At 40.8% G+C, this 15000-nt stretch overlaps 2 protein-coding genes across 5 annotated transcripts in view; one reads left to right on the forward strand and one right to left on the reverse strand.

Annotated features, from left to right (window-relative positions):
* Positions 1 to 2315, forward strand: part of LOC137985578 (myosin-IIIb-like) — a 78592-nt gene extending 76277 nt beyond the window's left edge. For all 3 annotated transcript variants that reach the window (XM_068833199.1, XM_068833200.1, XM_068833201.1), the window contains 2 exons: positions 75 to 354; positions 1525 to 2315. In XM_068833199.1, coding sequence (XP_068689300.1) covers positions 75 to 354; positions 1525 to 1809 — 565 coding nt within the window. In that variant the 3' untranslated portion in view covers positions 1810 to 2315. The remainder of the gene's footprint in view (positions 1 to 74; positions 355 to 1524) is intronic.
* Positions 2316 to 2460: 145 nt separating this feature from the next.
* The window catches only part of LOC137985579 (5'-3' exoribonuclease 2-like), a 98652-nt gene continuing 86112 nt past the window's right edge, over positions 2461 to 15000 (reverse strand). For both annotated transcript variants that reach the window (XM_068833204.1, XM_068833202.1), the window contains 11 exons: positions 14869 to 14976; positions 13419 to 13508; positions 12032 to 12104; positions 11169 to 11252; positions 10045 to 10145; positions 8918 to 8997; positions 8751 to 8807; positions 6448 to 6516; positions 5946 to 6071; positions 4752 to 5151; positions 2461 to 3104 (listed from right to left, as the gene is read on the reverse strand). In XM_068833204.1, coding sequence (XP_068689305.1) covers positions 3051 to 3104; positions 4752 to 5151; positions 5946 to 6071; positions 6448 to 6516; positions 8751 to 8807; positions 8918 to 8997; positions 10045 to 10145; positions 11169 to 11252; positions 12032 to 12104; positions 13419 to 13508; positions 14869 to 14976 — 1242 coding nt within the window. In that variant the 3' untranslated portion in view covers positions 2461 to 3050. The remainder of the gene's footprint in view (positions 3105 to 4751; positions 5152 to 5945; positions 6072 to 6447; positions 6517 to 8750; positions 8808 to 8917; positions 8998 to 10044; positions 10146 to 11168; positions 11253 to 12031; positions 12105 to 13418; positions 13509 to 14868; positions 14977 to 15000) is intronic.

Below are 15000 nucleotides of genomic sequence, written 5' to 3' on the forward strand. Positions count from 1 at the left end.
GAAGTCATAATTTGTTTGTTATTGCTTGAGGTTGACATAAGGTTTAAAGCCAAGTGCTTCGATTTTCTCCCCAGGAATTTGTTCGAGAATCGAGAAAAACCACAAGGTCTGAGAGCAGTACCGGAGAGGAAAAAGAGCACTGAATGGAAACCAAGATCCCCATCACAAGAATCTCTCATAATTCCATCATCGAGTTTACTCCCAAAACCTTATCAAGGCAGACCCAAAGCAACGGAGCCTCGAAATCAGGCTGACCTAGTTAGACAGGCATTACTGGCTCAACGGGTTACTGGACCAGTTAAACCAGAAAAGGGCACAATCTTACGCTCAAACTTCGAGCCGTCAAAGGCAGCGGTAAGGAACATTTAAGGAATGCGAAATGTATTGGTAACTTCACAGAATAATCTGTACATTGAAGAAGCGATTTAAAAGTAACCCAAACTACAGGGCTACCCCAAAATACAGTTAAAGTTCCCTGTAGATCCAAAAGAAATTGCGCGCCGCGTTAAATTTTGAACAGATGGACATGTGAAAATGACCGGCGAGCACCCAATCAAAACGCTGGAACTATTTCAAAACAACAACGCGCGCGCAATGTCTTTTGGGTGGACATGGGCCTTAAAAGACTTTCATTGAGGGTCAGTAATAGTGAGTAGAGTCTTGCATCAACTTGTTTGCCGTTTCACAAAGTAATTTGTGTGAAAGAACTGCTTTTCCTGCTTAGGTTCTTGATGTAGCGACGGTTCGTAAAACCTAGATTTCTCCCACAGTAGTTGCCCAAATATTGAGAGAACGGAGCATCTTTTAATGCGACGGGATGCGTAATGAGTGTGAAAAGGTTACTTTCGGCTCACTCACTGATGAGGGAGTGCGCATACTGTAGTGGATATCACTCGCGGGCTGCAACTCAACGTTCCGTATGGAAAGCCATAACTTTCTCAAGTATTCTTTATTCCTTTGGTCTTGAAGTTTTGTCTTGTGGTGTGGTTTGTTGGTTATGAGTTGTGTTTCCATCATGACGTGTTGAGTTCTTCCTTTGACGTGCTGAGGTTCTTTTATGACATCGAGTTTCGCCCCTTATGTGATTATAGACACAGCACGTTAAAAGAACACCTCAACACATCATGATGGGAGTATAACAGATAACCAGCAAATCTCGTCACATAATGACAAAACCTCACCACATACTAATACTGCCACAGTACACTGTGACAAAGCTCCAAGACATCAAGACAATACTTCAAGACCAAAGGAATAAAAATTACATAAGGAAGTTATGGCTTTCCAGTTCCGAGTTCCAAAGTTCACTCAGCTTTCCATCCATTTGTAGTGGGTAAAATGAGTAGCAGTTTCTCTGGGGACAGGTTGTGCGTGCGACGGCATTGGAATAGTCCCCACCCCTACCGTAAGTTACGGTAGAAGCCAAAAAAAAAGGAGCCTTCACGTTACCTTCGACGGCGGTCGACCTCCTTGTCTTATCTTGCTATTACATTAGGTAACAACAAACTTGCTTTTTTCCCCCAGCCTTACATCCCTCCTCCAGACTACAAGCTTCCTCCTGAAAAGCGTGGGTACTTACGGCATGTCCCTCCAGAACCCAAGCAAGCAAGTGCGGTGAACTTTCACGTAGAAGGCGTACATCTTAATCATCTCACTCAAAGACCAAGTGGTCGGACTCAGTTAGAACAGCCTCGCTATTCTCATTTACTGCGCAAGACCGGAAGGAGAGGAGAACTTGGAATTGAGGAAGAAGACGATAGCGACGTCACACGGATATCATTTAACGTTCCATTGGTTGGTGTGTCCTGACTTAAACCGTTTTTGGTGCCAATTTATTTTATTTATTTATTCGTGCATTTATTTATATGTTGTCTAAAGAGGACGTTATTTTATGTTGATAGGGTTCAAATAAAATTCGCTTGTACATTTGTTTTCGAATGAGGTTTTTGACCCGACGAGACCAGACAAGTTAACATGTCTCTAAACATCTATTGAACGTTAATAGGCACAAACGAAAATAAAACATATCTTCATGCGCGAAAAGAACATCGTTGCTATTGGCTACATAATAAATCGCGGCGTTGTTCTACGTTAGGACTACAACAAATATTAAATTGAAATGGTTTGGTATTTCATTGGTTTTTATATAATAAACGGGACATTACGTGACCGCTCAAAGATACGAAAGTTCTTTTCTCGTGTTGAGAAATATTTCACTCCTTCGCTGCGCTCACTCGTGAAATGTTTTTCAACAATTCGAAGAGAACTTTCGTAACTTCGCGTGGTCATGTAATATCCTCTATTTCTCGGTTAGGAATAAAAGTGAAACCTTTAAGTTAAATGGTAAGAGGTAACGCCGTAATCCATACTGCCATTTTTGAGGCATACTCATTGCGTGGAATGTCAACACCTCCAGCAATAAACATTTTAACATGGTGAAGATGGGAGACTGGACTCGTGTTAGTATTCAGCCAGTTTTATTACAAGACACACAGGCCATGTTCTAAAATAATTCAGACTGAGTTTGTTCCTAAAAATTATTACACTCAAGCTTCGTCTGAGGTTTCAAAAAAACGAAAATTAAACAGTGCTAATGTTGACAACATTAGTCCAATTGTACATCAGTTCCCCATTGAAATAAATTAAACCACTGGAGTGTGGTAGTTTCTTCCAATTCTACAGTGTCTTGTGATTCTCAAATAAAAAACTTAACGCCAGGTCAGTTACTGTAGTTTCTTATTATCCACTGAAATGTTACTCATACCGTTCATGGTAAAACCCTCTCCACTGTCCTCACGTGACCACAATCCTTCACAGGCTCGAGAGGCATTGCAAGGCGTATCAATAGAGGCTAGTCATGATGCTGTAGTTATAGAGTTCCTTTGAAATACTTCCGCCAAAATGATAACTTGAGCAGAACGAATGATATATAGATGCTTTTCATCCTAACCACTTGTGGAGTTATCCCTCCTCGGAGTCGAACCATAGCATGGGCCTTTCTGTTGCTGAAAATAAGTTGGGCTGGTAACTGTAAGAGTGGCTCGGCCACGTTAGTAAGGTCTGTAGCGATAATTGGAAAGCGGGTACGAGTGGCGACGAGAATCCTGAAATGTGTGAATTTTAAGAAAATGCTGTGAGAATTAGTGGTTCACGTGTTCCCTATTACATTTCCACAATAATGAACTTCGTTACATTACGAGTTCAAAACACGGTCAATTCACTGCCACCTGCCTTGCAGACAAAGCAGCCCGGTTATAAGATAAGTATAGTATTTGAAAAAAAAAGGGCCAGCAAGACATGTTTCAACATTACTATGTGATGTTCGTTACAATTTGAATTTTCTAATATACAAATAACACAACAGAGTTTGAAGTTACAGCGATTAATTACTATTATTATAACGAGGCAGACAAAGAAAGCAAAGATAAATGAAACATGCACAAGTCGTCCGACCTGTGCTATAATGGAGAGGGGATAAATGTATGTTTTAGTTGTTGATTAACATTAGGTTTCTCCCACTTAACGTGTCGTGCCTACTTAATTTTAAACTGCATCTGGAGGCTGTGGAATCCAAAATTATGAAGCATTCCGAAGACCAGGACTTTATACAAATGTGAGATGACGCTAAATTTTTGTAAACACCAGAAGCCTTGTCTTACACAAACTGCTCTTGTATTTGAGTTGAAAAAGTGCGAGAGGTTTCGCCAGTGTAACTGGTAATAAAGCCAGCACAAAGAAACTTGTAGATTACCCGCGAATGGAGACCGGGGGACGGAATCCTTCAAGTTGAACAAATGCCTAACCTTGAGAGGAGAAAAAGCTAACCTGATGTCCAAGTCCTTACACTCAAAATTGAGTAAGCGACCTGTTCTGCGGAATGTTTCATCATTCTAGATTCCGCCGCCTTCAGATTCCAACTTGAAATTAAGGAGGCACTTTACATAAAGTGCGAGAAACGCAATCCTAATCAATAACTAAAACATATAAATTAATCCCTCTCCATATAGCGCAGGTCGGATCACTCTGGGCGCGTTTTCTTTGTCTTTGCTTTCTTTGTCTACCCTGTTACAACATCGTAATCGCTGTAACTTTAAACTCTATCGCCTTACCTGTGCATTAGAGAATTCATATTGTAAGCAACATCTACAACAGAAGATGACACACGAGCGTCGAAACATGTCTTGAAACGTTAAAAGTGTTTTCCTGTTTTTCACAAAGTAAATTTATATGAATTAACTGTCAGTCAGTGTTAGTTGCAGTGCCTATAAAGCTCTTGACTCCAGCTGAGCGTTAGTCCCAGACATAATTGCGAGATCGTGGTCCTTAGGCCAACGCCCAGACGGGGTCAACGCTTTAATGGACAATACAAATTAAACTCTGAAGTTAATTCTGTCGGTACATTCAGTGCCACGCAACCAAATTATTTCCATTTGCATGTAGATACTGATATGGACCATAGTAATAGAGGGGACTGGGTTTGAAGCCCGGCAAACATCAGAGGAGCAAACAAAGATGCCAAGATTTAGGTTGGAAAATCCGCGACCGTGCGCGACCGTGCACATTCTTTTGTTTTGCGCTCATACACTATGCATGAACTACGTAACCAACACGTTTCTATTGTTTAGTTCCTCAGTACGGAGTAAACAACTGTTTTGAGCACGGGCAAGACCCAAAAAGAGAACGAAAACCTACAAAAAGAAATTTCTCGCGTTTCGTAATCATTCCCCTCTGTTATATATGTATGAACTTACTCTTTCTGGAGGTCCTTGTCGATTTGGCTGCTGCCATTGATCACGTGACGAGTTTTGGTAAACATTGCGAGAGAACTGAGATTGACTTGATCCAGGCCCCCGAAAGGATTGGGCCGAACGAGACTGGGCACTAGGCCCATTCCTTTGAAAGCCACCAGAGTTGTATTGTGATCGAGCTCCTTGGTAGCCTCCCGAGTAGTTGTGCTGTGGGGCACGTCGATCGTAGGTTTGCCGCCTTGCATCGTTATAGTCACGTGACGAAAGAGGAGTGCTGGGGTTGGATCGTGGATGAGTAGGGTAACCATGCCTAGGATTATTCGGGGGAGGACTTGTGAAGGACCGAAAGGGCGGCACGAAGTTTCCTGGGGTTTGGGGACGAAAAATATCTCCTCTTTGAAAACTGAAAGAAAAAGAAAGCGGGTCAATAAACAAACCAAAGAAATGCACTTTAAATCCTATTTCCCTTGGATGTGGACTGAGTGTCTGAGTCCACAAAAATAATGTGATTCTTTTTCAGCATACTACGCCTTCTGTTTACACGACACCGATCGTGACAGTTACCGAAACCGAGTCGATTTGAAAATGCTGCCAAAAGTGGAGCATTTTAAAAACGATACGGGTTCATCTGTCGTGTAAACGGCGAAACCGCATCGGTTTGAATACGGTTACTATTTTAGCATTGCATTCGTCTGTGACGAGTGCCTGGGAAAAGATCGGCATGACCTAAACACTCCCAAGACGGTTTCGTAGTGGTGTTCGAGTTTGCGTTCATGTGAACGCCGCCTAAAGATAAGCGTTAAAAATCTAGGGCTACTAAGCAGTACCCTCCTGAAAAGTTGTACACGACAAAATATGAAATTTCTGGCGATTGACTAGAACAAAAAAGCCTGAAATTGAATATTTCTGCGTCACTAGAGCGACAGGGCCTGGGTTGCAGTAGGTGCTACAGAAGGATCATGGGTAGTGACTGGTGTATTTAAGATAGGGATAGCATGTGATTAGTCATTCTAGGTCGACACCGTTTACCCGCAATGTTCGAGATTATGGACTTGCAAGGCTTTTCTAGGATGGGTTCTTTATTTCTCTAGCTGGCCCATGTCTCTTACCCAGAGTGGACAGTTTTTGTGCGACCTCAGTTTTTAGCCCCATTTCTTATCATGGGGAGGCTCTTTCAATTAAATAACCATTACTTACTTCAGCATACGTCGACCAGCGTCGCCAATTTGCGCAAACGACGTCCTGTTGGCATTCATGCCAATAACGGGTCTGTATGGAGTTTTTCGGTCATATCCCTCTGGTTTAAGAACACGAGCTGGAAATCTGAAAAGACCAAGAACAGTTTTTTAAGGTGTCGTAAGAACAGTTTTCGGTTTCGCGTTGTTTTAGCTATGCAAGATACCAACTTTTGATTGGATTAGCAATCTTGCATGACTTTCGTCACCACACCAATCTTCTCCGCAGAATCTTAGAGACTTTGCATTGACAGAATTTGCTGGAAATGTGTGTGCAGACGCAAAATAAGGTTTGAAGTGGCGAATCTTTTAGAATTGCGCATACCTACACTTTGCGGAGCGGAATTACGATCAAGCATTGCACCTCCACGTCGAAAAAAGGTAAAACACCTCATCCTGTGATAAGCGTTGGTTGCACGAATGGTTTGATTGGTGTATTGAACAAATGATAAAAGATCACTTACTGTGCTTTAGGTAAAATTTCTGCTTTATAAATGTGACCCTCCTCATAAACGGGATCACCAAACAACACACTGAAATTAAACAAGACAATGTACGAAGTAGTAAAATTGTATTCAAATATATCCGAAATGTGCTTTTCGTGAATCGTATTTACAAAAATACCAAATTTTTAGGATATCCTTCGAAGCTTGGTAACCAAGCCTATGAATTGAAGCGAGGCTGAAGTTGACCTCGCTATGAGCTAGACTTCGCTGCTTTCCTCGTGTTAAAGTATAACTGTTGTTCAAATTACATCAAATTCGCACTAACAAGAGCAGCAGTAAGGTTTTTATACTAATAAAATACATGACAAATCACTCAGTTCTGATTGGCTAAAAGAGAGTGCAGGTCTCGTGTAAACGTATGTGCGAATTTGTAACACGAGTGCAAATTACAAATGCTAGTTTCCTAGGTTACAGTGGAATGACTCGAACGACCAACCACTTCACAGGAAATTAAAGCGCGCGCTGTTGAGTAGTTCACTTGTTTTTCCTGTATTTGTTAAATATCAACCATACCTTTGCTTCTCTATATTTTACTTTTTAATGTGCTTCATGTAAGAGAAAAATGCTGGCAATCGTTTGTCTCATGGCCGAGCAGTGAGAGGCATGGGCCTATTCCGTTGATGACGTCATAAACTGCTTTGCACTATGGGTTTGAAAATCAATCAGTTATTGACGTCATTGAAGGAATAGACCCATACCTCTCACTAGCTCGGCCATGGGACAAATGAATGCCAGCTTTGTTCCTTTCTAGAACCTCATTAGGCCTATTAATAATGGTACTTGAACTGAGTGGAGTGCAATTTGGTCTGAAATCATACGTGTGATTTCAAAATCGCACAAGCGCGCAGCGCGAGTTCAATTTGAAATCACAAGTCTGATTTCAGACCAAAATTGCACGACACGAAGTTCAATTACCACTTTATAATATCATGGGTGACAAATTACTCCTTAATTTAGGCGCGAAATTTCAGTGTTAATTTATAATTTCACTGGTGAAATTACAAAATTGCCATGGTAACATCTCTTGTATCTCGATCAGAGCCAAGATGGCGTCTAGATTTAAGACAGTGACCATTGAAGAAGTTACGAAATTAAAAGAAGCGGCAGAAAATTTAAATACGTGAAAGAGCACAGTTAACTAGGTGAGAGTTTTTGAGAAGTGGTGTGACGAAAATAGCCTTGAGAAAAACCTGGAGATGATTCTTCCCGAGCAGTTGGATAAAGTACTCGAGCGATTTTACAATTACGGTTGTGAGCGTAATTTGTCACCCACGACATTAAAAGGTAATCAAATGGTTTTCTCGTGAAAATGGGAAATAATTTCACTTGCGTTTTGTCAAAATTCTGATAATTTCCTTCGCCTAAAGGCTCGGGAAATTATCAGAATTTTGACAAAACGCGCGTAAAATTATTTCCTAATTTCACTCGTCGCCATTTGATTACACATACTTATTTATTAGAAATTTAGAAATCACACAATAATTATTTAATTGCTAAAATACAGTATTTTATTGATCCAGTTGGGAACAAAAGTTGGAAAATTCGCCCCACAATAGTTTACCGTCTTTCATTTTCCTGCAATTTGATTGGTTTTGTGTTTAGTATTCCTTTCTCATTGGCTAGGGAAATGGTACAATTTAGAGCAAAACATAGTGCAATTTGGGAATAAATCGCACCGCTGAGAGCCAATCAGATTGCAAGGATCACTAGTGATTTCTAAATGGATGTACATGTAATAAAAAGTAAAATCTAGAGAAGCAAAGGTAAAATATATGTTAGACATTTCACTTTTGCGAAACTTTGAGGTTAGGTGCACTTAAAAAAGAAATCACATCTCGTGCAATTTGGTATAAATAAGAATTTATCGCCCCATGTAAGGTAATCCAAGAGAGTCCTGGATTCCAGATTCCAAGCTGTGGATTCCGGATTCCATGTCTGTGGATTCCGTATTCCACGCTGTGGATTCCGGATTCCATGTCTGTGGATTCCAGATTCCACATCCATGGATTCCGGATTCCGGATTCCGGATTCCATAGCTTCCATTAGCTGGATTCCGGATTCCACAGACCAAATTTACCTGGATTCCGGATTCCGGATTCCGGATTACCTTACATGGGGCGAAATTTACTCTTGCTTATTCCTACCAAATTGCATTCAAAAAATCATTTGACTACCTATACAAAAAGTTCCTCGCCAACTTTGCTGATTCAAATGCCATCCAAACTTAACAAAGCACTGTAAAATTATGCTCCATCCCTTACCTTATTGATCGGTTGTCCTTCAAATCGTAAAGATTAGGAAGGGGAGAAAGAACAGTTCTAAAAGACAAAAACGAGAAATGTGTTAGGAGCGCGGATAACAGGCAAAATGCAGCCAAAACAGATCAAGATATAGAGACTGCTTATTTTGCCGCTTGTTTAAAACTTACTTGCGTGGAAGGATCGGAACATCATCTGGCTGAACCTTGCCTGACATTCCTCCACTGAGGTCAGCAACAATATCCACTGGCTGCAAACAAACGCAAGAAACAATATCAAACCTTGAGGCCAGGAGGATGATCAGGATAACGTGTTCACTTTCTTTGTACTGCCAAATCCAAATATGAGTTAAACAGACCTAAAGGACTTCAAAATACCCAGCTTCTGTAATGTATGGTCGCGGAATACGACAATATTGTTTCAAATTTATGTCTGTGTAAAACTGTTGTATAAGAGACGACTGCCATTCAATATCTTCCGAAACAGATACTAACCTTATGAACATTCCACTGACCTTTGTGAAAAACTGACGGGATTGCTTTGAGAAAGAATGTCTCTTTCATTCGTTCCCAGCCTGCACACTTGTGTCTTTACCGTAACTCCAGTGAGGGATCAGTAGCCATATTTTTTTTAATCCTAGCCGTAATTATTTTGTTGTCGCGGTATGTATAGAAATTTCTCGATCCCTTTTTTTGTAATTGATGTAAATATGCGTATCATGGGCAACTTAACTCTATACTGACGAAGTTCTAAAATTATACATGGCGCCGCGTAATCTTGGATCGGCGACATACTTCATCCCGCAAAGCCTGGTTTTCACTAGCGACTCAAGCACGAGAGATTTGTGTCAAGTGCAAACGAACCATAACGCAAGCACAAGTACACGAAGTACAGAGAAAGATCTTCATTAGTTCCATGGGAAAGGAATCAGTCTGGAACGGGTCGTTTTTATTGGACCAACATCACAGTTTGCGTAGTGGTTGCGTTGCGTCTCGTTTTTACACAACGCAAGCGAACGTAAATTTGATCCTTGTGCTTGTGCATATCTTTGAGTCACGCCCGTTTCCACGGAAAAATAAGCGCTTTCGTGCTTGCGTCGCCAGTGAAAACCAGGCTTAAGAAGCCGTAGTGCGATGCTACGGTTTGTTCATCTGTTCAAACTCCCTCAGTAGAGTCCTGAAGAGTAACAAACATATATTCTCCCGAAATGCACGACCAGAAAAAGAGAAACGTCGTCCAAGTAAAAGAACCCTAACAGCTGGTTCACATTAGAGAAATATCAACAATGTTTACTTACCTCTTCCGCGGCGCCACCTTCGTACAAACCGACTAGGAAGTCAAACACGGGATTTCCTTGACGGAGAAACAACCGATCTTTACCCCGACTGTTCCTTGTTTCTAAAATTGAAAAATTAAGGTTTAAATTGCGAGACCCACTTTGTCATACAGGTGAAATTGAGGGAACTACTCATAAATCTGAATTTCGGGAGAAACTTATTGCTGAAACTATTTAGTTAAATAGCGTGCTAGAGCGGTTTTCAATTGAGTGTCGAAAGTAATCAGCGAATTACTTTGGTTTTGCATTACTTCACTCAGTGATTGGTTCAAAGTTCTCGCGCCACTTTTTCAACCAATCAGAAGTGAAACCAAAAGCAATCGTGGCTCGCGCGTTCACATTTTCCCGCGCTTTGCTGTCGGCTACGTGTAATTACTTCGAGTTTTGATTGGTTTAACGGATTGTCTCCGTCCTTTTTGATTGGCCAAAGAAATTAGTTTGGTTTTGGTTTTACGACACTCATTTGAAAACCGCTCTATAACAAATTTAAAACCTCTTTTGGGAGTGTATTTTTGCCTTCCTTATCGCCCTTATAATGACAACGTTTTTATGACGAAACTGACCGTGCTTTAAATGCGGTCACTTGACTGCAATGCTCCTTTTCATAGCAAACCATTGAGTACGGTTCAACTTTGAAGTAGTTCCTCACGAACAAAGCCGCACTTGGACTCATCGTGTAAATGCTAGAGAATGGGCTCATTTGGTTTTGTAACAGAGCGCTCAATAAAGACCAAATCGGTTCCGTTGATCGGCGGCGGCGGCGGCGGCGGCGGCTTCGTTCTATTTTCTAACCTGCAAACGCAGACGTATTTCCGGCCGTCGTTTCTCTCTCCCGAAAATTATACGGCCAGAAATACGCCTGCGTTCGCTGGCAAACTATTTTCGATCTACTGCAATACCATCATAACGTGTTTTTCCTCTCCTATGCCCTCCTATCCTAAATACAAAAAGTATTATTCCTTGGCAAAACCTCATTCTACAAATAAATTTAATGCCACAGTGTTCCAACAAAAACACACCCGGCCCCATGAGAACTATGATAATGGTAGTTTACAAATTGAAAGTTTACATGTAATAATACCTACTTTCTGATTTTGTTAAATCCGCGTATACTTTGCTAAGAGCAGAAAGCAGCCTTTTTTCATCAACAAAGGGCAATAAAGCCACACCTGTGGAATAAAACAAAAATAAACAAGGTCTCACGGGTTTTAGCCACCCTTCCTAAGTAAATTGACAGCCCTTTTCGTAGACTTCATTTCATCAACACCTACTATTAGCAAGGATGACGAATTCCACGTTAAAATTTTGATTTTCGTATCCTTTAATTTTCTTTTTTATGGTCTGGTGCTGATTAAGTGTTGCACCCTTGATTTGGATAATAACAAATATTGACATATTTTTTCCGATAAACATTTCACTGATTACTATTTTGATATTAATTGGCAGGGCAAACATGAACTGTTGATAGATGTGATTGCAATAACCAGGGTAGAAATCATTTAAAGAATTCATAATGGCCTCATACCAGAGATGCATTATCCGTCTGGACGAACTTTCTTGTGTTGTGCCTCTTGAACGAAGCACGACGGAAGATTATTCGTCCTAAGGATTATGCGTCTTGTGTCCGTCTTTATAGTAGAGACGAATAACCAGACGAACAACAATTGTTTGCGCAAGTTCGTCCAGACGGATAATGCGTCTTATGTAGTTAGTCCGGAATAACACGAATAATGTAGTTCGTCCCGAATAATACGAATAACACGAGAGACGCATAATTCGTCTGGAGGGATTATGCGTCTCTATGAAAACGGCCAATGTGAAAAAAATGCCAACAAAACAAAATCCAGGGGAAGGAAGGCGGGGCAAAAGGATGGGGGGGAAAGTGGAAGAGAACAGTAAAAGTGGAATATATCAGTAAATCCCCCCATAGCTAAAATAATCAGAATACCTTGCCAGGCATATTTTTTCCCATTGAGGTCAATTGCAAAGTCTTGAGGATAGAAATCGATTATTGGAGACTCCTGAAATGCAACGACAGGGAAACAGTCAAAGCCAAGTATAAAAACTAGAAAAACACCCCATACATTTATTTTTTTTATAAAGGAATGGTTTTCCAATTCACTTAGATATAATTAAGTTGTTTGACGTGGCTTAACTTCCAAATTAAGTGACCTTGCTTGGGTCCAAACTGAACTGAAATTCTTGACAAAGCCGAGCAGAAAACAAAAACATTGTCTTGTGGTGACCAAAAGATCGACCACCTTGGCCCAGTGACGTTAGAAAGTATTTTTTTTAAGTGGCTTTGCAATGGGTAGTTATATTCAACATGCAGAAAGCTTGCGGGTCACCCACTCATGTCCAGGTTTGATCCTAATTAGATGCTCGACCAATTTTGACATCCAACAAGAAGTGACCCTTTAAGTCTAAGCATTTGCTACCTATTTTCAGCAATAAGATAAGCGTAAAGGTTAGCGTTATTTTTAGCTTTGGGTAAATGCAGCAGTTAATCTGTATTCAAAGAGCAGCATTTGGGGGACACTTTGTGACATAAATTGTCTGTATTCTGAGACACGAGTGATGTTGAAGTTGGCGAGAAGAGCAAGGGGACACTTTGTGACGCTTATTGAAATCCGCGTGCATCTAATTAGAGTCAAACCAAGACATAGGGTCACCTGTTCTGCAAGGACGTTATAGGTGGTTTGCAACCAATCCCTGGAGACACAGATAACAATGCTGCAATGTACAATTGCTGGTGGACGTACAAAAGGAGCTAATGAGAGATCTGTTGTTTTCGTCCACCAACACGGCGGCAATGACGTAACGGGAAAACCACCTATAGTGCTTACAGATGAACCAAGACTGCGCAAGAGTAACCGCGGACCAAACAATGCAAAACATAAATGATAACAAACACCTACAGAAAAGGGGGCTATGTCACATTATTTTAGGGTGTTTAGGGGAAACCTTTAGTTTATCACGAGTTAAAACTCGAAAATGGTTAAGTGAGATTCCTTTACTGATTAAAATAATGTTATCAGTACATCACAGTTAAGATGATTCTGAGCAAAAACGGCCTTTATCCAAGCGATTTCCCAAAAACTTGAAAAACGTCAGGCAGACTTTTGTCAAGATTACCCAAACGCAATCCGTTTCATTCTTGTCCATTTGTGTCCATCCATGCTTCTCTTTCCTCTTGTTGCATTTCTTTTATGTTGTTCAACGGTTTTAAGTGGTTATTGCAATGTTGCATTCTACTTTTTGGGCATCGTTTGGGTGTTATGCAATTAAATCATTTCGCGTGACATAGCCCCTTTAAGCAAAGCAGTTCAACTTACTGGGTTTGACATGAGCTCCCTCCATGTCGGAGGAAGGAACTTGCCACTGGCCGCCGGGAAAACTCCCATAAGCTGCTCCAGGGGTTTGAACTGAAACGAATCAAATGATTGGTTTAAAAAAAAGACCTAATAAAATCTTGTAAGGATAAAACGACGAATTCATCGCATCGGATAAAACGTATAGATGGTTTTCACCTGACCTCAGAGCAGCCACGTAGGTGCACAGAACTACAGAGAAAAAAGTCTTTTGGGAATTTGACACCATTATAATGCAAAAACATTAGACACAATTTGGTATTGTATTGTGCACCAACGTGGCCGTCTTATCACGTGATTGAAAACCACCTCAGAAATGGCGACCAATAGTTTATTGCTTTGTCCTTGTACTAACAAGACCAACTAGTCTCGTTTGCATGGATAAAATACAAACGAAATGTTGACTTGGTGCGAGGCTAGTTGGTCTCACCAGCACGAAGACGAAAGAAAATTTTATGAGCCGCCATTTACGAATACGGTCTATTAGTGATCTTCAGCAACGACGACGGCATCGGCAACGAGAACGTCGTCGTTAAATGTGAATTCACGTTATTGTAATCGCTTCGCCACCATTCCAAGCATTTGGTGTGGCAAACCATCAAGAACGAAACTAGCATGAACGGCGCTCAATTTAGGGGAGAAAATGCAAAGTTATCCTCAAGCGCTGACGTTCTCCCCAAATCCTCAGCCTCAACCTTTGGTCATTTCACGTTGTTGTTTTGCTGACGACGCAAAGAAATAGACAAAAATGAAAAGATGCACGTGCGAAGCGTGCAAACCTATTGCTTTTGAAAACTAAATATGCAAATTAGTGACGTTCTCGTTGCCGTCCCCGTTGTCGTTGCTGAAGTTCCCTATAATCTTTCGAAGAAGCCCTTGTCTCTTAGTGCTTTTCGCGAGAGACTCGTTCGGGTCGGAAGATTTCTGGTAGAGCTTAAAGAATGATTTCGAACAGATGGTTTAAAAATGATATATATGTAATGCAGCTGGTCTTTAGTATTTAAGGCTACATCGGAGACCTGCAAGCTAATAGCTGGATTTGGATGCGTTTACGACAAACAGCAAACATTGGCAATAACAACAACAACAACTACAGTCACCGTTCAGTTTCCAAAAAGTAACGAGAACATGTTTGATTTAAGCTCATTTCGAGTATCCTGTTGTCTACAGATTTTAAACAACTTCCCCAAGGAAAGTGATAAGTTGCAAAGAGGGTAATTTTCATGCTTTTGTAACAATCAACAGACAGGCGTTTTCCGTTCGCCGTTTCAGTAAATGCGATGGCAAATCCCCCTCATGCTGAAAACTGCCTGAAAACTTTGGATATTTTAAAGTAATCTGCATTAAGTCCACTTGGTACGTCCTTATTGCTTTCATTCCCAACAACATCACTGAAACCATCAAGTGTACTTACCGGTTGTGTTCCACTCTCAAATGAGTTGCGAAGGGAATCAATGTCACGAAAATCAGATGCAAATGGTGCGTAGTGATAAGGATAAAACCATTTCCATGATGGGCAACCCTGTAAAATAAACATTATTATATT

This window comes from Montipora foliosa, chromosome 14 (genome assembly GCF_036669935.1).
Source record: "Montipora foliosa isolate CH-2021 chromosome 14, ASM3666993v2, whole genome shotgun sequence".
Classification (NCBI taxonomy): domain Eukaryota; kingdom Metazoa; phylum Cnidaria; class Anthozoa; order Scleractinia; family Acroporidae; genus Montipora; species Montipora foliosa.